Source organism: Cajanus cajan, chromosome 3, assembly GCF_000230855.2.
Source record: "Cajanus cajan strain Asha chromosome 3, NIPB_CcT2T_4, whole genome shotgun sequence".
In the NCBI taxonomy this organism is placed as follows: domain Eukaryota; kingdom Viridiplantae; phylum Streptophyta; class Magnoliopsida; order Fabales; family Fabaceae; genus Cajanus; species Cajanus cajan.
The window spans coordinates 12,130,818-12,153,974 of NC_138519.1; the positions used below are offsets into that span (position 1 = coordinate 12,130,818).

The 23,157-nt window shown below is 33.2% G+C and overlaps 3 protein-coding genes across 3 annotated transcripts; 1 reads left to right on the forward strand and 2 right to left on the reverse strand.

Annotated features, from left to right (window-relative positions):
* Positions 1-379: 379 nt before the first annotated feature.
* On the reverse strand, positions 380-2,622 carry LOC145956061 (uncharacterized). The gene is made up of 6 exons (XM_083071619.1): positions 2,538-2,622; positions 2,313-2,425; positions 2,059-2,253; positions 1,692-1,790; positions 628-978; positions 380-487 (listed from the first exon to the last, which is right to left on the reverse strand). Exons 1-6 carry the CDS (start codon positions 2,620-2,622, stop codon positions 380-382), a joined length of 951 nt encoding a protein of 316 aa, XP_082927745.1.
* Positions 2,623-4,161: 1,539 nt separating this feature from the next.
* On the reverse strand, positions 4,162-14,459 carry LOC145956062 (uncharacterized). Its single transcript, XM_083071620.1, has 5 exons — positions 14,437-14,459; positions 12,315-13,055; positions 4,920-5,402; positions 4,559-4,729; positions 4,162-4,477 (listed from the first exon to the last, which is right to left on the reverse strand). The coding sequence occupies exons 1-5, from the start codon at positions 14,457-14,459 to the stop codon at positions 4,162-4,164; spliced, it is 1,734 nt and encodes a 577-aa protein (XP_082927746.1).
* A 2,929-nt stretch (positions 14,460-17,388) lies between these two features.
* Positions 17,389-22,299, forward strand: LOC145955548 (uncharacterized). The gene is made up of 4 exons (XM_083070431.1): positions 17,389-18,486; positions 18,620-18,866; positions 19,741-19,959; positions 20,050-22,299. The coding sequence occupies exons 1-4, from the start codon at positions 18,319-18,321 to the stop codon at positions 20,697-20,699; spliced, it is 1,284 nt and encodes a 427-aa protein (XP_082926557.1). The 5' UTR covers positions 17,389-18,318; the 3' UTR covers positions 20,700-22,299.
* The last annotated feature ends 858 nt before the right edge of the window (positions 22,300-23,157 follow it).

Sequence of the window (23,157 nt, forward strand, 5' to 3'; positions counted from 1 at the left end):
TATGAACGAACAATTTTCTCTCTCTATATATATTGCATTGTAAGCTAAAATCAACTAGAATCATATTTAAATATAGCCTTCAAAGTCATCATTTTTAAATAATGATATATTTTAATTCATAGTTTCTCAATTAAAATGTTTAAACAAATTCAATTAATAATTAATTTTTTTTTTGTAAAAGTAAATGTTACTTTAATTTGTAATTAAAATATATGTTCTACTTTAAAATTTAAAATGGCAAGAAATCAAAATAGTAGAATTACTTCAAACATAGTATCCTCTTACAAAATCTAAGTAGTTTAAGTACTCCAAAGACTTCAAATAACAAGAAATCAAAATATAGTAACTCCAAAATCCATAAGTGAAGCTATTCATATGCTTAACTAGGGGTATTTTGACCACTCTCTAAATCTACATTACTTCCTCCTGATGATCTTTTCATGATACTAGGTGATGCAGTTCCAGTTCCACTTCCAACATCTGCTGCCTAGAATAAATAAGAAACATTTATTAAATTAATAACAAAGGCCTTGTAAATTAGTTAACTTATTAACCATCATTTTCAAGCAGTAAAACACAATAAAAGAAGATAATATAATAGAAGCAACTATTTATATGATGATATACGTGATGCATAGAAGCGCAAAATAAGGCAACCATGTCTTCAGGAATGTTGCCTCCTTCCTTCAATGCAATGTATGAAAGAAGTGTTTGCACTTGAGATTTAACGGTAGCAAGTTCAGTTGCCATATTCACAAAATTTTCTTCCATGTTTGATGTGCTTGCACTAGATGAACCAACATTGATACCACTTAGTCTTGTGGTGGAATTCTTAAAAGCAATTGTAGGACAAGCGCCCAATCCTAATCCTCGAACACGTCCAGGATGTTCTTTACCAAATATAACACCAATTGCATCATTTGGAGAAATTTCAGATATATTTTCTGGATTTTGACTTAGAATTTCATCAATTTTCTCCTACATGAAAGTGAGATATTTATAAAATATAACACAAGTTTTGAACCAGTAATATGTATAAAATACAATGCACAAATTGTGTAAACTAAATGGAGAAAAATGCATACAAATGTAAATTAGTTTCCATAGTAAGAATGATAACCAATCAATAGCCCATAAATTGCTCTATAGAAATTTAGAAGTTGAATTCGCAAACAATCTATAAGATAATAAATAGATCAATTCACAAACAATTCAGAATTTGGAAGCTAAATTTACAAACTCCACCAAACTGAATTCTCAAACAAACTAATAAATAACTCTCTAGAAATTAGGATCTTCCACTTTGTAAAAAATTTCGCACAAAATAGAATTCCCATGCAAACTATTAAATAGCTCTCTAGAAAGTAGGACCTACCACTTCGTAAAAACTCTTGCATAAAATAGAATTCCCAAGCAAACTAATAAATAGCTCTCTAAAAATTATGATTTATCTCTTTATAGTTAACCAACTTGCATATTTATTTTATATGCACATATATAGTTGTTCTACAGGTAATTAAGTTACAAAATATCCAAAATAGCAACAAACATAAAATTTATGCCAAATTTCATGTTACTATGGAAATAATTTAAAAACAATATCAATTTTATAAATATTAACAATTGTAGGAGGTATAAAGCACAACAAATATTTTTGATTCATATAATGAGAAATGAAAGTAGAAATTTACCCCTATTTCCATAGCCTCTTCATTAACATAGCTACCATTTTTTCTCTTATGAATTTTCCACATTTCCCCTCGACCAACAGTTCTACCCGTCTGAATTCTCTAAGAAATTTATGAAGATAATATAAGTAAAAAAATCAATATAAAATCATACTTCATGTAAACAATGAAACGAGAAAGGTCAATGTCAAACTACCAAATTATCCCTTCTTCTTGACAAAGCCATGGCACCACCAGTGTGAGGAATAGTTTGTTTTTTTCCTAATCTCTCGATTTCTATTACAAAGCTCCTACAAGTGAAAGTAGAGGCAGTTACTAATATTTAATTACAAGCTACATGTAAATATACTGATATGTATAAAATGTTTACCATTGTAGAAGGTTTTAGGCGATAGTCAACAAATGAAGCCCATTGATCCATGCTAAGACCCTCTGGCACATTCTTGATAAGGTCATTTCTACTTAAAAGTGGGTCATAAAGTTCATTCCAAAGCTTAATTCTATGCTCCCTCCATTGATTAGCAATTTTAAACATAACATCTCTTTTTGCCATTTCTTCATTTACCTTGAAACAAAATCGAGACTTCAAATAACACAATGTTAGTTCGCAAGTAAACCAGATGCCTCTCCAACAGGCTGAAATCTTTCATCAAAATCCACCACAATATGCAATCCATTAGGCAAGTTACGAACATCCTTAACCTTCACGTTAAGTTTCTTAGTTACCCCATGGTCATCTAAAAAGGATATTTTGTTAAATAACAGTCAATGATAATAAATGTAAAGGAAAACAAAATCATGAAATAACATAATGTAGGTCTATACATTATACCTATAGCATCTACAAACCAAAAATGGTTAGAGTGTCGTCCAACTTTACATCGTGATGTTTCAGTTTCAGCTTGAGTACTTTGTTGTTGTGTAGTTTCCTCATGTGTAGTTTGCTGTTCTGCACTTTTGTTGTGCCCTTTCTTGTGCAAATCCATTATCAACTGCTGGCAGCTCAATATGTTGCTGGTTAGATATCTGTAGATGTACAACTTGTTGTTGATTAGGTATTTGGGAAGATGTAGCCTATGGCAATTCAATTTTAAACTATATTAGTCAAAACATTGAGACTAACATGAGAAGTAAAACAAACTAATAAATCAATGTTGAAAACTTAACATGTGTAGAACGTACTGGAGTAAAAGCTGGAGCATTAGGAGTCAAATTAGGTTGAGGTGAATCATTAGGCAGTAAATGATTACCCACTGATGTATTTGAACAAGATGACTCATGTTGGGAGGTTTCACAAACTGATTTGAGCAAGTTCCTAAATCTCTTTGGCTTAGGCATATCTACACATATAAATCATAAAATTAAATTAAATTATTTGAATTATAATAATAAAATTAAACACATCTACTATAACATTTTATTGATAGTTAAAATACACGCATATTACCAAATTATAACCTAAAGTCGTACCATTAAAAAATTATTACTCAGTCATTGAGTCATTTTTCTTCAACTTCATCATTAGGATTTTCCTCACTTAATAATTCATCATCTCCATCCTCCCTTAACAATTGTAGTTCATCAGAGTCCCTAAAAAATTGATCGAAGTCTTGTTGTGGACATGGTTCAACTTCACAAACTTCAGTATCTCCTTCTCCTCCCATATCATACAAGTCTCTTGGTTTCAAATGGACAGCAACTGTCCAATCTTTATTCACCTCATCGTTCACATAATAGACCATTTCATCTTGAGAAGCTTCAATGAATGGATCATGTTCTTCAGGATCACCGATGTGAATCAATCGTGAAAAATTAATAGAAGCGAAACCCCAGGCATCCTTTTTAAACCCCCTATCTTTTGTAGTATCAACCCATTTACATTTGAAAAGTGTAACCTTAAAATGACCATAATAGTTAAGCTCAATGATATCTTCTAATTTTCCATAATATGCCAAATCCGCTTCTCTCATATTTCCATCAAGACTACTAGCAACACAAGATGTTGAAGAAGTTAGAAAAACTCCACTATTTTGAGTTTTCAACCCATGTTCTCGAGTTACAGTTTGAAATTTGAACCTATTAACATTAAAGGCTGAAAATCTTCTAGCATGTGGTGTTGGACCTTGAGCTAGATACTTGAGATCACTCAACATTGTATTTGAAATGTCTGGATTCATAATCTAAAATAATAGTGAACAAAAGTGTTAATTTATTTTACATCATTTTACAAACTCTGATTAAAAATTTAGCAACACAATTTTTTTTACATATTCTACCTACCCTTCGAGGAAACCAATTAATGAAGTCCCTATTAACCATCTTTTCCATCTCTGTAGTTGTAATCCTTCTCCCTCTAGATCTTTTTTTCAAGTGGTCTTTAAATTCACTATAAAATATTCAACAATAATATAATATTTTTAATTCCATATATAGTTTGCTGAAGTGTAATATCATTTATAGTTTATGTAAATACTCACTCAATGTAAGGCTTAACTTGAGGAAAATTTAATAACACATATCGATGGGCTTGAAATTTCTCCATGGTTGACAACTCAAATGTTGAAAAAGCACTTGCTACTTTACCAATTGGTGGAAACAAGGTAGACAAATTTGAAGAATATCTATCATTAGGAAAATCATCAACGCGTCTTGGCCTATTGATTCGTGTCTCAACCCCTTCCATATATTGAGAGCAAAAGGTAAGAACCTCTTTAGCTAGGTAGCCTTCAGCAATAGAACCTTCTGGTTGTGCCTTATTTCTTACATAGGATTTTAAGTGACCCAAATGCCTAACATATGGTTTCACAATTTGTAAATTTGATCAATAACACTTTTCCCTAGGATAGAAAACTATGAAATAAGACATTTACCGCTCAATAGGATACATCCAACGATAATGTACTGGGCCTTCAAGTTTTGCTTCACTAGCTAGGTGACAAGTTAGATGAACCATGATTGTAAAGAAGGAAGGGGGGAATAACATTTCCATGTGACAAAGGGTTTGAACAATGCGAGACTGAAGTTGACCAAGATCCAAAAAGCTTAACATTTTGGCACACAATTGTTAAAAAAAGGAACATAACTCTATTAGCACTGCAGCCAAATTGTCTGGTAAAACATTACGTATGGCAAGAGGTAGTAATTGCCATTAGAATATGACAATCATGACTTTTTAGGCCAGATATCTTTCCATTTTTTAAGTCAATACACCTTGTAATGTTACTTGAGTACCCATCTGGAACTCTAACATTTTTCAAAGTTTGCAAAAAGATTTTTTTCTTTGCTTTTGACAGTGAGAACAAAGATGGAGGAAATCTTCCATTAGAATCTGGCCAAAGGTCTTTCCTTATACCCATTTCTTTAAGATCCTTCTGTGCTTTAAGATTATCTTTTGATTTCTTAGAGTCATTAAGCAAAGTGTACACCACATTATCACATACATTTTTTTCAATGTGCATTACATCTAGACAATGGCGCAACAAGTTGGTTTCCCAATAAGGAAGATTAAAAAAAATGTTTTTCTTCCTCCATTGTTCTGGTCCAATAGATTCAACAACTTTCTTTCCTCGAGTTCTTTTACCTATTTCATTAGACTCTAATGGTTTCCCAAATGTAATATTAATTTCTTCAATTTGTTTAAATATGTTTGACCCTGACAAAGTTATCGGTGGATCCCTTTGCTCAATTCTCCCATTAAAATGCGATCGACTCAATCTGAATTTATGCCCTATTTCTAAAAAACAACGGTGTGCCATAAAACTAATTTTTTTAGTGGCCCGGAACGGGCCATTCCAAAATTGAAATGGGCCGTTCCCAAAGTCCAGATCGGGCCGTTCTGGAATTGGAACGGGCCGTTCTGAGACTCCTAAAAGGCCTAAAAATGTTAGGTTGGAACAGGCCGTTCTAGACCAGAACGGGCCGTTCCAAACCAATCAAAGGGGGCTTAAATTTGTACACCAGAACGGGCCATTCTGAAATCAGAATGGGCCGTTTTGGTCCCCGGAACGGGCCGTTCTGATTTCGGAACGGGCTGTTCTAGGGTGCAAATATACTGCACAACGTTCGGACAACAGTTTAGGGACCCAAAAATTTCGTCCAAAGCTCCTTAGAGCTCGAAATTTCTCTCTTTTTCTCTTTTTTTCTCTCTCTTGTATTTCTTGAGATTTTGTGAGGCATTGTAGTGTGAAAGGTTGCCACAAAGCACCTATATTTTCCATATTTGAAGATCTAACAAAGCTTGCTACGAGGTATTTCATTTAATCTTCTTCTCTTTCTTTTACTTATTTTTTGTCATCACAAACGCAATCATGTAGATATTTTAGGGTTAGTTGTATAATTTAATTTTTCAATATGTAAATAAATATTAATAAAGGGGATTTAATATTTAATTTATTAATTCTTATCATGTTAACTTCATCATAGGGTACCGATTGAGAGTGTTGTAGGGGTGCTTAATACCTTCCTTACACGTAACCGACCCCCGAACCCAATTTTGGTTATCAAGGCCATTATTGGATCTTAAAAAACCTTTTCTTTTTCCAATGTTTTGTGTAAAATATTGGTGGCGACTCCATGAACCTATTTTCAAAACCATTAATTAAGGATTAGTCTAGTATCCGGACATTCCTTAATTAATAAGACTTTTAAAAGGATGTGTAAACCATAGGTCGCGAGTTCGAAAATTTTCGGGTTGCGACAGATGGCGACTTCACTAGGGACGTTTTAAGAGGGTCAAGCCCAATAAATGATGAAGTTAGTAAAATAGGAATAATAATTTAAATATTTTTCCCCTTTATTTTGTTTGTTTTGCTTGCATATCTGTTTGCTTGTTTAAATTCTGCACCTGTTTGAATTAAATTGTACACAATCCTTTGCACACAATAGTTCCCCCTACACCCGGGGGCATGATGGTATTAAACATAGGGAGCGGTTGACGTACGACCGGCCCAAGTTTGGCCTTAGAGCCTGCGAGCCTTATCGGAAATCACACTTAAGGTGATAACCGGTTACTCTAGCCCGAAATACTGCGACAGACCTTATAGTATGCCAGGTGACGGCGATAGAGATACTGGGTCCCTATAATGGGGGCACCTTGGGGGCCTTGAGAACCAGTGAGATTAGAACCGTCTTATACAATGCACTTTTCTTACAGGGACCACAGACCAAGGATTTGAATACGATCGTGTGTGTATATTGATTAAGCATGTGTGTGTGCATTTGTTTGTATTATTTCTTATAATAAGAGTGGATTGAAATTTTAAAATAAGCAAACAGATAATAAAAAAAATATAATAAAAAAATAATAATAATAGTAAAATTTTATACCCCTTTGTACATTCTTAGGTCATCATTCCATTTACATCATATAGATAGTTTTCTTTTAAAAAAATGAATAAAAGAAATCTCATCTTTACCATGCATCATTTCTTTTAGATAATAGAAACATGATAAAGATTAAGCAAAACAAATGACATACATTCTAGATTAGCTCATTATTTTCATTCATTTTATTTTATTAGCTAAGGAGGATTAGGTTGCAGTACGTATAGAAAGTTAAGAAAAGTGAATGCTCTAATATGCGACAGTATCTGGGCTTTAAAGAAAAGCCCAAATTAATTATAAAAAAAAACAAAATACTATGGTTGGGCTATTGCTTTGATATAAAATCTAATACAGATTCTTGCTCAATACTGTTAAAATCTATTTGAGCATTCACAAATAAACAAATCAATGAGACTGATATTTATTATTCTTAACTTTCTCTACGTGTTTGCATTACATTCATTTAGAACATACCCCTCCTTATAAAAGAATAAATGAGAATAAAAAAGGAAATTGATCTATGTGTGTTAGTCGAAAATAATGGAAAACAAGCCATATGCATAAAAAGTTTTCAAGATGCCAACTCTTACCCCAAGAGGATAAAGTTGTGTCGTGCAACCGTGAAATCCAAGCGGAATAGGAGAAATGACTAGGAATGGATGGATCCACACTCCTAACGAGTTGCAAGCTAATAAGAGAATCTGAGGAGGACGAATCCCTCAAACACTAAGGCAAAGTGAATAGAGCTTTCTCGAAAGGTGATTTCAACAAGTGAGAAACATTGCTTGTTAAGAAGTTGCTAGAATGAAAACCCGCAAAGAGCATTCTAGACAAAAAAAATTATTAAAGTAAAATAGAAAAAATAAAAAATTGAGAAGCAATGTTTGTTCGAGCTGAAAATTGAGAGACAGCTTGAAGGTTCCTCTTGAGAAGCAAGACTCCATGAAAAACTCTATCATCGCTTCTACCCATTCCTACATCTCAGGAAAGATACAGGTTGAGAACACCTTCATGAGAGAAGAATCCAAAGGCCCTCCTCCCTCTACACGAAATCTTCTGAAGCGCCACATCCAAGCAAGTGGAGGACTAGCTCTACAGTTAGATGACCTAGGCCTCTCTAAGGGGCAACCTCTTTCTTTCTCTTTGTGTACGAATCACGAACTTGGGGCATGCTCGGGCCCTCAAGCTACATTAAATGGGCACGTGTAAATTGAAAATTTATTTTAATGCCATACACTTTTCTACTTCATTTCTCTTCTCCCTTTTATCTACTCTAAGCCTCGTCAACAAACCTTAAATGAACAAGTACATTTGAAATAAGGACGTCATCAGAAACAATGGTTTAATATGCAATAAAAACACATAAAGATCAATCAAATTGGGCATGACTTGTGGATAAAAGTCCAAATAAAATCAGCACAAGGGGCATCCCCCTTAAATGAAGGAATGAAAGATGATCACAAATGCTGCAAAGACAAAAGCCTGGCAGGAAACCCACTAAGGGGGCTGCGCAAAAATTAGGGTAAGGTCCGCTAGGAGACTCACAAACAAAAAGAGTAGCTTAGGCAAAAGGGAGGATCAAAAGAAAATGTCCGCTAGGGAACACATCTCATGTAACCTAGGCAAAAGTTAGCACAAAGCAGCATCACGAGTTGAAAACCGAAAGGCGGCTCGGGAAGATCATTTAATCAATATGCAATCCCAAGTCATCGCTTAACTTTGAAGGAAATAATAAGCCAACATGGAAAATGATTTCCTCACTTTGAATGTGCTTGTTCATCAGCCTAAACCACTAGCCTACCTCGACCAGCCATTCTTCTAAAATAATTTTTGAAAAAAATAAATCCTTTCTAACAAAACTTCTGCAAAAAAAAATACATGTATATATCCTCTTCCTCTCTTTCCTCTTGACCTATATGGCATTAAGATAAATTTGAGAGATACACGGAGTATGCATAGTGAATACTCACAAGGAAAAGATGGAGGTTTCCTAGAACAGAGTCTAGGTACACCTGATCTAAGGGCTAACATATCACATCTGGTACAAGCGAGAGGGCTGAACTACACAAACCTCAAGTTCAAGAAGCAACAATGAATTCGACAGGGCTAAAGGCTAACAGTCCATGTCATTGATCAATGCACATAGATTAATTTCTTGAAAGTAAAAATAAATTTTCATTTTAAGCATTAGCATAGAAGCATCATTGCATAACATGCATATGACACAAGCGTACACAAAAGGGTATAAGTTTATTTAAAATAAAAAAAAATCCAATCCATTTCTGCTTTGCATTTTCTTTTGCATTCTTGCATTCTTTGTGTGTGTCTATCCATCACTTGTTGGAGGAATCAAGAGGTCGAAACACTCGTAAAAAAAGATCAACAGCTAGACAGTACCTTAAGAGCCAAGATCATGTCAAAAAAAAAAAAAAAAACCTAGCCCCAACAAGGGCATTCCATACAAGTGGTTTCATATAGCCACCAAGAAAAGAAAGACACATCAATAGCAAGATGGGATAGAACCGGAAGAGGAAGAATAATCAAGCCTATAAGCATGAAGAGGCCATCGTGCCTTATTCCTCAACTAAATGAAGGATGATCCAAAAAATGCCAAGACAAGGAATGACTTCCTAACCAAAGCCAGGAGTGGCTTCCAAAATAATACTCATCAATAAAGATTCAAAAAATAACATCACCATGTGATCCCTCCACCAATGATGACAATAAAAGATAAAAACAGAAGAAGGCAAGCTTCATACATGTTGAAAAAAACCGAAACATTTAGAAAAATAGCAGAAAAAGGCAAACTTCAAACATGAAAGAGTCGAAGCTAAACAAAAATGAATTTCAAAAAAAAAAATCTATCACAAGTAGCGCTTGGAGAGGCATGACAATACTCACGTGGCAGGGGCAACACTGGAATCCCTGCCAACCATCCACTTCTCTGCCCACCAACACAAGGGCACAACAAACATCTCCTGCCCATCTACCTAGGGGCAGTCTTTCATTCCACAACCATCCATCAACAATCAAACAATCAGTCATCGAAAAATCTCAACATATGCCTTGAGAGGCATCACAATACTCACGTGGCAGGGGCAACACTGGAATTCCTACCAGCCATCAACTTCTTTGCCCACAATCATAAGGGCACCACCTACCAGCAATCCTCGTCTTCATCAGACGTCCTCCCAAAGAAAAGGGGGAATCACATCATCATCATCAATAGGTAGCCTGGAGAGGCTAGGCATAATAATACTCGACATTTACTCCTTTGCCCACAATCACAAGGGCACCACCTACTAGCAATCCTCGTCTTCATCAGACGTCTTCCCATAAAAAAGGGACAATCACATCATCACCACCAGCAGGCGACCTGGAGAGGTCAGCATAATAATACTCACCATCAGCAGGCGGCCTGGAGAGGCCGGCACAATAATACTCACCATCAGCAGATGACCTGGAGAGGTCGCCATAATAATACTCACAATATCAGCAGGCGGCCTGGAGAGGCCGGCACAACAATACTCAAAACATCAGCAGGCCGCCTGGAGAGGCTGGCACAACAATACTCAAAACATCAGCAGGCGGCTTGGAGAGGTCGGCACAACAATACTCACAATATCAGCAAGCGACCTGCAGAGGCTATGAAAATACTACGGCCTGCAGAGGCTACGAAAATACTACGGCCTGCAGAGGCTACGAAAATACTACAGCCTGCAGAGGCTACGAAAATACTACGGCCTGTAGAGGCTACGAATATACTACGGCCTGCAGAGGCTACAAAAATACTACGTCCTGTAGAGGCTACGAAAATACTACAATAACAAAGAGGGTTACCTACCTTTAGAATGGGTCGGCTGAAGCCCCAAATATCAGTCCAGCCTGGAGAGGCTGAGCTCAGAATATACTCTCTCTTCAACAAGATCCAAATTTTCACCTCACTATCACAAGAGAAACAATGGAGCTTCTACTCGAAGACTGAAGATTAGGTGTACAGTTTGTCAACCTTATTACCCAATAGAGTACGCAATCAATGCTCAACTGCTCTAAAGGGTGAGCATACGAGCAAATACACTTGTCCAAGGGAAGCAACGTAGAAACATCAACACAGAGACGAGAAGAAGACCCGGACGAAATGTCTACGTCTTTACTTGTCTTTGGAAAAGCAAAACAACTATTCCAAAGGACAAGTAAAGAGGGGCAGCTGTAGACACCAAATTTCGTGCGGGGGCATACAATCAGCAAAATAGGACATCAGAGGGCCCAAATCAATATTTTTTAGTAGCCCGGAATGGGCCGTTCCAAAATCGGAACGGGCCGTTCTAGAATTGGAACGGGCCGTTCTGAGACTCCTAAAAGGCCTAAAAATGTTAGGTTGGAACAGGCCGTTCTAGACCAGAACGGGTCGTTCCAAACCAATCAAAGCGGGCTTAAATTTGTACCCCAGAACGGGCCGTTCTGAAATCAGAACGGGCCATTCTGGTCCCCGGAACGGGCCGTTCTGATTTTAGAACGGGCCGTTCTAGGGTGCAAATATACTGCACAACGTTCGGATCCGGAACGGGCCGTTCCGAATCTAGAACGGGCCGTTCTGGCCCACATCTAATGCCTATAAATAGAAAATCTTGGCCAACAGTTTAGGGACCCAAAAATTTCGTCCAAAGCTCCTTAGAGTTCGAAATTTCTCTCTTATTGTCTTTTTTTCTCTCTCTTGTATTTCTTGAGATTTTGTGAGGCATTGTAGTGTGAAAGGTTGCCACAAAGCACCTATATTTTCCATATTTGAAGATCTAACAAAGCTTGCTACGAGGTATTTCATTTAATCTTCTTCTCTTTCTTTTACTTCTTATTTTTTGTCATCACAAACGCAATCATGTAGATATTTTAGGGTTAGTTGTATAATTTAATTTTTCAATATGTAAATAAATATTAATAAAGGGGATTTAATATTTAATTTATTAATTCTTATCATGTTAACTTCATCATAGGGTACCGATTGAGGGCGCTGTAGGGGTGCTTAATACCTTCCTTACACGTAACTGACCCCCGAACCCAATTTTGGTTATCAAGGCCATTATTGGATCTTAAAACACCTTTTCTTTTTCCAATGTTTTTAGTAAAATATTTGTGGCGACTCCATGAACCTATTTTCAAAATCATTAATTAAGGATTAGTCTGGTATCCGGACATTCCTTAATTAATGAGACTTTTAAAAGGATGTCTAAACGATAGGTCGCGAGATCGAAAATTTTCGGGTTGCGACAGATCTTTGCATGTTGCTTCTTCTTTTTATCCTTCCACTTAGAAGTCTTGCATCTTTTACATTCTTCTAAGCCCTCATTCTCGTCACCCCAATAGAACATACAATCCTCTGGGCATGCTGGTATCTTGGTATAATTAAGACCAAGTTTGTTGATGATTTTCTTGGCCTCATAGAATGAGTTAGGAAACTTAGCATTCTCAAAAGCATCTTTTAACAATTCGAGAATCATAGTCATTCCTTTGTCACTCATTTTGCACATACACTTTATGTGATACAATTTTAGTATGAAGGACAACTTTGAATACTTTGTACAACCTTCATATAGTTGTTGGTTATTATCTTTCAACAATGCATCAAACTCTACATTATTAACATCACTTGCCATATGATGTTGTTCACCATTATCCTCAAAAGATCCATCAAGATTATTGGCATCGTGCGTCATAAACCCAAATGCATCGTTGAGCATGTTATCCATTGGATTTTGAGGTTGCAAAGTTTCTTCTATTACATGTGTGTTCTTAGAGGTCGTAGACTCACTTATACTTGGTCGTTCACCATGTAAATACCACACTTTGTAATTTTCAGGGAAAGGCTGACATGTTAGGTGTTCTAGAACTATATCCCTTGTTTGCCATTTCTTGAAACCACACTTTGAACATGGACACTTAATGACATAACCATTAGCATGTTCAATAGCAAAATCCAAAAAATTGTCTAACCCATTTAGATATTCAATTGTATTTCGTGGTTTAGTAATCCAAGACTTATTGGCATGGCTACAAAACAAAATACAATATTATATTAAAGTCAATGATTGTTAAAAATTAAATTTTCATCTTAATTAAATATATTCTTATGTTGGAACCGAATCTATCAATGAGCCCTTAACTTTATGTATTTGCACTCTACAATAATTATAGTTGAACTTTGAAATCTAATTGAGCAAATACAATTAGAAGAGTCCAAATAAAAAATTAAAAGATGATTTTCTCATTCTTTTTGCTTGGTTGTCAAATAATATACTACAGTTTTTTAGTGCCTTCAATTTAAGAGAGATATAAAAACAAGACTACAAAATGAAATTAATACCTGCTAAAAATTAAATATATTTGAAGATTAATAAATATTTTAAAAAAATTTCTCTTTAAAAATACCTGCTAAAAATTTCTGTTTTTAAGTAAATAATTAACCTTTTTAAATATTTTATAACAATACACACATATATGTATATAATATCGAATAATTTTACTAATAGATTAGCAATAAATGATATAATAAAAATTTATGTATGATAATTTAAATTTAAAATATTTTTTAAAACAATAAAACTAAAGCAAATGTCTCGTTCACCTTACCATAAACACAACTTGATTATTATAGTTTACTAAAAATTGAATCAAGAAAATAATGTTGATTTAGTGTATGAATGATTAATATGTTAACAACAAAAATTGTGAAGGAACTTGACAACTTCTATTTTCCTTGTGGGTCATTTATATTTTCCCTCGAGTCTCACTATGCAGCAAAGTAGATGGAAAACTAATACTAATCTTTGAAACTAATTAAATTAGAAAGGAAGACAAATTCATTTATAATTCACTTAAAAAAATAATCTTGAATATGACAGATTTTTTAGAATTGAAGCTCACCTTCACAACAGTAAAATAGGTGATTCAAATGGTGTGTAAATCATGTAGTGGACACCTTCCTGTAATAAAAAGTCTATACATTATAACATAGTAAATCTTAGTTTTCATGATTCTATTTAATCATATTATTTTGTTCTAATCATACTATTGCCAAATCCTTATCAAAATGAATCAAAAAACACATAGCCCGCCGTTGCACATTAATAAATTAGAAAAGTCTTCAAATATAAACTTCAACTAAGTGCCCTGTGACAATAGTTATTATACATTTATTTTATGAAATAGTAAAAAAAAAAACACCAAATTTACTAAGAACTATTACAACTTCAAAACAAAACAACATCAAGTCTAAGTATTATCTATGTTGGACCTCAACGAAAGTAAACAATACTAAGCTCTAAAAGAAATTAAAAACATAAAAAAAAAAAAAAAAAACACCAGAAACCTTCATAATATGCACACTCAAAGGTTAAAGGGTGGGATAAAATTGAATTAACAGGACATGAACCTAACTGTCAGATTAAGCTCCATTGAAATTTTAAAAACAAAGCCACATATCTCATCTTTATCAATTTTACATATGATTTTTGTTCAATGGAATAACCAAATGAACACTAAATAGAAATCATATTAAATTAACATCTAATATACAAATCCACATAAGCCATCTTCAATACCAAACATTTTAAGTCTCTACAACAGCTATGCATGTTCAAAAAATTGATTCAGAATAAGCCCTTGTTTATGAATTCGGTTGGCTTACATTCTAGCATTCAAATACCATATTAATTTCTCATAAATAAATTATTCCTTGAACCTCTTCATCCATCCAGGAAAAAATTATTTAATAAAGTCTCATGAAGCATGAGTGTAAAAATGCATACAAATTATTCTATTTATTTTTACAAAGACTTGTTGGCAAAGGCTTTAACACACGCCTCTGTTTCTAATGTTAACATATATCCTCTCTGTCCCCTTATGCCTAAAGCCACGCTAATTTCTTTAACCCAAAAGCAAAATCAATCTCAATAGGAAACTTGTGCTTCTACATGTTTCGTTTTTCTAAAATTATTTTTTTCCTTCAGATTTTTCTAAAATTAATTAAACGTTTAACAAAACAAACTATTAATATAACTCATTAATTTTTTACGAACACTCTTTGGTCGCACGCCAGTGGGTGGCATCACTGGCTACTCAAGCACTAGCTGCACGACCACAAATTTCCGGCGAGTGTTCATCATTGGCTACGCAAATAGCCCAAGGCATATATGCTAGTAATGAGCATAAGCACATATACGTAGCTACCCAAAGAACCTTTTTTCTTCGATTCAAAAATTAAAAAGAGAGAGCAAATAATGAATGTTAATTGAAAACTTACATGTACTCAGGTGTGTTACGTGAGAGCAAGGTAATAAAGCTTGAGACCCTATGGTGGTGAATGCGAAGGAGAACGGTGAAATGGTGAAAAAAAACTTAAGAGGGGAAATTTTCTGAAGTGAAAATGTTTTAGGGTTACAAAGTGAAAGGGGGAACTAAAATAAACAAGAGGGAGGTAAAAAAAATGTATAAATTAATATTATGAAATTATAAATAAAATGTAAATTAAAAAATGGCAGTTAAAAGTGTCACTTTAGAATTATAAGCAACTTGAAAAATGGCAATTTTAAATGTCACAATCTACATGCATATTACGACGCTGCTAAAAATGCCATAATACAAGTTAAATTATTTGTACACCTGAAATCGAGTGAGATGTTTCTCAATCCCTTGTTCTTTGTATGTGTTTAAATTATGTTGCAGGTGATCATCAACATGAGGATGTTGGTGATGAGGCTTAGACTTCAGTTGGGCATGCTCTAATAGGATATGTGACATTGGGGCATAGCTAAGCTTAGTTTAGGATTTCATTATTGTTATTTTGTTTTAGAAAAAAACTCATGTTTCATTTTTCTATAAATTCCGCATTTGGCCATGTTTTAAGTTTACGAATGTGAATTCTCTACTCTTATGTTAATGGAACCATTGTTTTAATTCTAAAGATTTTATTTAACCCAAGAATATGCTTTTATAATTATTGTATATCTATGTTAGGATAAAAGGTGTCACACGATCCTAGAACAGAAGAAAAATAAGGTGTAGAAAAACAGAAAATTACACGATCCAAAGGAAGATCAATTAACTTACCATTGAAAAGTTTTCTTTGAAAAATAAAAAATAAAGTTAATAGAGTGATTTTTCAAGTCTTTGAACTACTAGAAAATCATTCATCACAATTTTATAATTAAGTTAATTTAAAATTTTATTCTTAATTGATAACATTTATTTTTCTGAATTCATTCATTAGTTGAAGAATATTATCACCATACTTATAATAATTGTGATTACTAAAATTAGTTTATGAAAATAAAAATACTTAATTAAACACCTATATTTTAAAGCATAAAAACAAAACTCTATATTTTAAAAGAATTATAAGCAGCTTGAAAAATGGCAATTTTAAATGCTACAATCTACATGCATATTACGACGCTACTAAAAATGCCATAATACAAGTTAAATAATGGCGGTTTAATTAAACCGCGACTTTAAAACTACCATTTTCTACACATTTTTTTGTAGTGCATGATGAATGACCGTGCATGTGTTTCTGTTGTATGTATAGGATACGTGACATTGGGGCATAGCTAAGCTTAGTTTAGGATTTCATTATTGTTATTTTGTTTTAGAAAAAAACTCATGTTTCATTTTTCTATAAATTCTGCATTTGGCCATGTTTTAAGTTTACGAATGTGAATTCTCTACTCTTATGTTAATGGAACCATTGTTTTAATTCTAAAGATTTTATTTAACCCAAGAATATGCTTTTATAATTATTGTATATCTATGTTAGGATAAAAGGTGTCACACGATCCTAGAACAGAAGAAAAATAAGGTGTAGAAAAACAGAAAATTACACGATCCAAAGGAAGATCAATTAACTTACCATTGAAAAGTTTTCTTTGAAAAATAAAAAATAAAGTTAATAGAGTGATTTTTCAAGTCTTTGAACTACTAGAAAATCATTCATCACAATTTTATAATTAAGTTAATTTAAAATTTTATTCTTAATTGATAACATTTATTTTTCTGAATTCATTCATTAGTTGAAGAATATTATCACCATACTTATAATAATTGTGATTACTAAAATTAGTTTATGAAAATAAAAATACTTAATTAAACACCTATATTTTAAAGCATAAAAACAAAACTCTATATTTTAAAAGAATTATAAGCAGCTTGAAAAATGGCAATTTTAAATGCTACAATCTACATGCATATTACGACGCTACTAAAAATGCCATAATACAAGTTAAATAATGGCGGTTTAATTAAACCGCGACTTTAAAACTACCATTTTCTACACATTTTTTTTGTAGTGCATGATGAATGACCGTGCATGTGTTTCTGTTGTATGTATAGGATACGTGACATTGGGGCATAGCTAAGCTTAGTTTAGGATTTCATTATTGTTATTTTGTTTTAGAAAAAAACTCATGTTTCATTTTTCTATAAATTTCGCATTTGACCATGCTTTAAGTTTACGAATATGAATTCTTTACTCTTATGTTAATGGAACCATTGTTTTAATTCTAAAGATTTTATTTAATCCAAGAATATGTTTTTATAATTATTGTATATCTATGTTGGGATAGAAGGTGTCACACGATCCCAGAAGAGAAGAAAAAAGGTGTAGAAAAAGGGAAAATTACACGATACAAAGGAAGATCAATTAACTTACCATTAACTTACCATTGAAAAGTTTTCTTTGAAAAATAAAAAATAAAGTTAATAGAGTGATTTTTCAAGTCTTTGAACAACTAAAAAATCATTCATCACAATTTTATAATTAAGTTAATTTAAAAATTTATTATTTTCTGAATTCATTCATTATTTGAAGAATATTATTGACTATATACTTATAATAATTATGATTACCAAAATTAATTTATGAAAATAAAAATACTTAATTAAACACCTGTATTTTAAAACATAAAAAATATAACTGGATGAAAATGTTTATCTGAAACGAAATTCAAATTTAAAAATTTAAAATTAAAAACAAAACCCTTTATTTAAAAAAATAATAAAACATTTATTATTTCTTAAAAAAATATTATTTTTTACGGATAAAAGAATAATTAAATAAATATACTACATTGATAGTGCGAATTAATAGATTTTATTTTGATTTTGATTTTAAAATAATTCAATTAATATTTGTGGCGGTAATTACTAATTATTGATAGCTCGAAAAGAAATAAATTTCCCGCATTCGAATCCCTGTAAACGTAAGAAGGTGAAGAAGGCAAAGTCACCACACTGTCTCTATTGTTTGCTATTGTACACGATGAAGACACTACTGAATGGCGGAAAGCAGCCCGAGTCATTGCAAAAGAGAAAGATGAGCCTCAATCTAGTCTCTATCATCGTTGATCGTTTTCTCCTCGATAACAACTTTTCCCTCACGCGTTCCACCTTTCTTAACGAGGCTTCCTCTCTTATTGCCAACCAAGAGGTATGCTACCTTCTTTTTCATTTTTTCTTATTAGAATTGCTTCAATGCTTTCCTCATTCTAATTCTTATCAATCAACAAAAAAGAACTATCAGCAATATTCAAATTTTAATTTTAATTTTACTATTTTTTTAGGTGTCAAAGAGTTTGCTGAGTTTGGAAAATATGCTGGATGAGTATATATGCTTGAAGGGAGAGAAGGCGTCGCTGCATCAAGAAAGGGTTTCGCTGAATCAAGAGAAAATCAGGATTCAGATGCTGTTGCGAGACATGCAAAATGCTGTCAACACATTCAATACTTTTCGGAGGCCACCCCCACCCAATGTTGCAGAGATGAACGCAAATCCTGCAATGCTTCCTCAATCCAGAGTTTCTCCTTCGGGTACATGTTTTTCCTCTTATGCTTGAAATTTTTTTTTTTTCAATGTGGTAGGCAGCCTTATTTGTTGATTTTGATTATTAAAACTGCAACAGCTATTTAAAGCTTTTCAAGTTGTGGCGCGATTAATTCAAATTGAGTTTGAGTTGTGGTATTAGATTGTGAATGCATTGTCATCATTTAAGACGGTGATAATTGCATGAAAGGGTTCCTGCCATGTAGTTGTAGTTTCAAACCGCAATTTAAAACATTTACAAGTTTGATGAAATAAATATTTTGCCTATTAATTTTAAGGACAAAGATTAGGTACGATGTGGGGTTTTTGTTATGTGTTATTCGTAAATGATTAATCCTCACCTTATAAGTATTGCTAATTTAAAAAAGTGGAGAGCAATCTCCCCTTACAAGTTTTGTAAGGTAAGGCTTGTTCACCTTAAATTATTTTGATTAATTGATTTGGAATTTTCAATACTATGCGAAAAGAGTTGGATGCTTCATGTTTGAAATCTGTATAGTTAGATATAATCTATGTTTCTAGTGTTGATTTTTGGGTAGTTTCAATAAATCAGTCTTTGCCTAATATTCTGTTTTGCTAATAGAATTGAATGACTCACTTGAATGTTTGAATTTTCCCAAGAGAAGTCCTATATTTGGGAATTCTGATTGATAAAGTTAGGAGTGTAATCATTAAATTGTGTTTCCTTAGTCACTGTTTACTGTTGTATTTTTGGATGTGTAAGCTAAGTTTATCAATTAATGGTTGAGTTAATCCTAATGTATTTAAGTCACAATTTGGAAATAAGTTTCAATTAAATTGAATGGTGTTCAAGTTTTTAGGTTGTCTTAATGATGTGTTGACATTGCTTTGCTTTCTTAGGTGTTGCTCCTGTTATTACTACTCCTCTACCTCCGCAAAACATGTCTCATATACAGTCACTGCCTATGCGTATGAATACCAATGTGGAAGCAGGAAACTTCTCTGCACCCATGATTAGTGCATCTGACAGAAAGAGAAGAGATAGTCAAGCAATGGATGTTCCTACAGTTTCAAAGAAGCGTCGTGGTAGACCACCTGGTAGAAAAAATAATGTTCAAGGTATTTTTGTCCCCTAGCTGATAAATCTATCAAGTATATGCTAAGCTTTCATAATGTCATTCATTACATTTTTACTCTATCTATTCTCAGGTCTAAACATACTGCCATCGTCAAATAATACAGTCAATGACCAAGTAATTTTTACACCTTGTTCTGCAACTCAATCATCCGCTTGGAATTGTGCACTTGGTGGATCACAGGCTCAAGGATCTAATGCAGTCAATAACCAAGTAGTTGTTACGCCTTGTTCTGCAACTCAATCATCGGCTGAGAACTGTGCACTTGGTGGATCACAAGTTCAAAGATCTAGTGTTGTTAAAAGCTTATTCAATCCTCTTCCATTTCCTACTCCAACCAATTCTCCAGTTTTAAATACACCTTGCAAAACAAATCCCTCTCACAATGATACATGTGTATCCCCTCTCGAGATTTCCCCGATTACGACATGCAATGGGAAGACTGCAGAACAATTGACTTGTTTAGGGAGAACTCAATGCATTTCTCCAATCAATGTTGATTTGGACCAGACATGTGAGAAGGATCTCGTAAGTAGCAGGTTGGATACTTCTAATATGCATGAGAGCTTAGACAAATCATTGCCTGATGATGATGATGTTGCATACAACTTTGACATGGGAGACATATCATCACACAATTCTTGGGATTTTGATATGCTCAAGTTTGACAAGGAAGACTTATCTGAATTCTGCGAATTCGAATGTGAAGCCTTCATTTCATGATGACACTGTCTGAACTCTGAAATGGAAACATGTATTCTTCTCTTTTTTTAGCTTTGTATTCATTATTCGGTGATAAAACCCACATAGGAATTTGGAAATGATGCTGCGAGTGCAACATTGGCTATATCTTATTTGATCTTATATCACCTTGTTGTTTAGTTTGGTCTGGTGAAAAACTTGGGCCTTTTGAAGCTAACTTTACTGTATGTGTACATTAGAGTGTTTAAGGATGTCCTGCTTTTTATTCTCGTGTTAAACTTACATCGGTTATTTTTTTTAAAAAAAAAAGATCATTCTCATATTCTTGTTCATTATTTCCTGGATTACTGAGTAGCATGTGCAGGTTAAGGATTATGAGAGTCAAGTGCAGCTCTACGTTTGTTTATTACAAGAGTATATAAGATAAAACCACTTTTTTAATGGGAGTTGGATGGAATAACTCAGTTGGTTAGAGCGTGATATCGATAATTACAATGTTGGAGGTTCAAGGCTTCTTTTTAATGATTTATACTTATGTTTTTATTTTTCTATTATTATTTTTTTCTTTGTTCATTGTATTAGCATATAAAAAGTACTATATGTCTCGGTAAAACTTTTTAAAATAACAAATAATAAAAAATATTTAATATTAAATGGTTAACGAAAAATATGAATTATTATCTATTGACATTTATAAAAAATGGGAGTTATAAAAGAGTAATTAAAAAGAAAGAATTAGACAAAAAATGTGTACACGAAAAATCTCAATCTCCTTTATTATAGTAATATATATCATAAGCTTTGACAATAATTTTTTATTTATTATTTTGATGAATTCTTTTCTTCTTAGTTAGCTTATAGTGAAGTAACTTTAGTTAATAACTTATTCAAGGTTTTATCCATGTATTGCTAATATTTTTATTGGTATATCTTACATAAAATTCAACAATCAAACTAATTATGAATCATAATTTATATGACTTTTAAAATATTTATTGTAAAAGTCAACAAATTTATTATTTAGTATCACATTTTCAACATCCACATCAATAATTAATTAATGCATTACCAGACATATTAATTAAGGAGGTCTCCTACAATAAAGGTTAGTAGTTTAAGTGGTTAGATCCTATCAAACCACAAGATTAGACCAATCGTAGTCAAGTCAGGTATAAATAACTTCAGGCCTATCAGAGAAACTATTTAACAACTTAATTTGATTTCTCAGGTTTTTCCACTTAAAATAGAAAGTCTAGTACTACTTGGTGTTGAGCCTGGAGAGACTTGTAGAAAGAATGCTTGGATAATTACTTAAAGAGGTAAGTCAAAGACTACTTAGGTTTGAGTTAGAAGAAGCTTGGTAAAAGAATACTTATAACTTTGTAAAAGTTACTAGAACTCAATCTAGTTGGATTGAGAACTAGATGTAGTCTCAGTGGTTGAGACAAATCGGTATAAAAATATTTGGTGCTCCATTTGACTTTTCTTCAGTGCTTCTTTTGTAAAATTTCCTCTTCATTGCACAAAAGTACGAGTTTTTTATACACACAATTCAACCTCTCCTTCTAGTGTATTTCTTTTCTCCATATAGGTCATAAAACCTTTTGTCTCATCTCAATAATGACATGTCAGCACTTCCAACACTAAGCGTGAGTTTTCACGCTTATCGTGAGATAAGGATCAACCAACACAAAGTCCCTAGGATTGTGGCGCTGAGTGAGGAACTCAAATTCTCCTCTAGAAGGCTAACGTTGAGTGAGTACCTAGGCTCGACGTGGGACTTGAAATTTCTCAAATGATTCTCTATCAGGCTAAGGCTAAGCACGAGACTGAGATTGAGTGTTGAGACTTAGCCAAAAGTTTCTTCTCTCTTGAATCTTCACCAATTATCACTTGTTTTTCTCAATGTTTTCCAACCTTTTTCACAACTAAAAAATAACAATAAAAAGTTTGTAAGTTACCTAGTAATGTGAGTTAAAGACTAAAGTTAACTTTCTCTTAATTTAAGTTAAATCTTAGACAAATCAAAGGGTTCAAGAATCTATGGTGTCAATAGTAGAATCTAGGTCACACTAGTGGAAAATCACTCGTTTACATCATCTTTTTCTTATCAGTTATAAAAATATCCAACGTAAAAAATACACGATGGCATTTTTTAAATTAATCCAAACTTTTTTACGTTGGACCAAAGGGGGTTTGACGTAATAACTAAAATCTATGTCGGATATGAAGTATAGTCCGACGTAGATTTCAATTTTACATCGGACCCCTTTTGCCTTGATGTAAAAAGGTTGTTTTATTTCCCTAGCACCTTCATCTTTTTCATGCACATAAGTGTTTTTCCACTACAAAAAAATGAGTAAATAATGGCATTTTTTTTATTGTTTATAATGGCGGTTTGAACCGCCATTATTCACATAAAAGGCAGTTGCCCAAGTCGCCACAATTCTTTCCACCACAATGTATAAAATGGCGGGTA

Excerpts from the sequence above, each read along its gene's own strand:
- LOC145956061 (XM_083071619.1), bottom strand. The coding sequence starts at position 2,622 with ATGAGGAAACTACACAACAACAAAGTACTCAAGCTGAAACTGAAACAT. Across the intron at positions 2,254-2,312 it reads GATTTCAGCCTGTTGGAGAG|GTAAATGAAGAAATGGCAAA; the intron begins GCATCTGGTTTA and ends TTTTGTTTCAAG. Across the intron at positions 488-627 it reads TTTGCGCTTCTATGCATCAC|GCAGCAGATGTTGGAAGTGG; the intron begins GTATATCATCAT and ends TATTTATTCTAG.
- LOC145956062 (XM_083071620.1), bottom strand. The coding sequence starts at position 14,459 with ATGGAGCTTAATCTGACAGTTAG. Across the intron at positions 13,056-14,436 it reads GAGCTTAATCTGACAGTTAG|CCATGCCAATAAGTCTTGGA; the intron begins GTTCATGTCCTG and ends TTTGTTTTGTAG. Across the intron at positions 4,478-4,558 it reads TGGATGTATCCTATTGAGCG|GCATTTGGGTCACTTAAAAT; the intron begins GTAAATGTCTTA and ends ACCATATGTTAG.
- LOC145955548 (XM_083070431.1), top strand. The coding sequence starts at position 18,319 with ATGAAGACACTACTGAATGGCGGAAAGCAGCCCGAGTCATTGCAAAAG. Across the intron at positions 18,867-19,740 it reads ATCCAGAGTTTCTCCTTCGG|GTGTTGCTCCTGTTATTACT; the intron begins GTACATGTTTTT and ends TTGCTTTCTTAG. Across the intron at positions 19,960-20,049 it reads TAGAAAAAATAATGTTCAAG|GTCTAAACATACTGCCATCG; the intron begins GTATTTTTGTCC and ends ATCTATTCTCAG.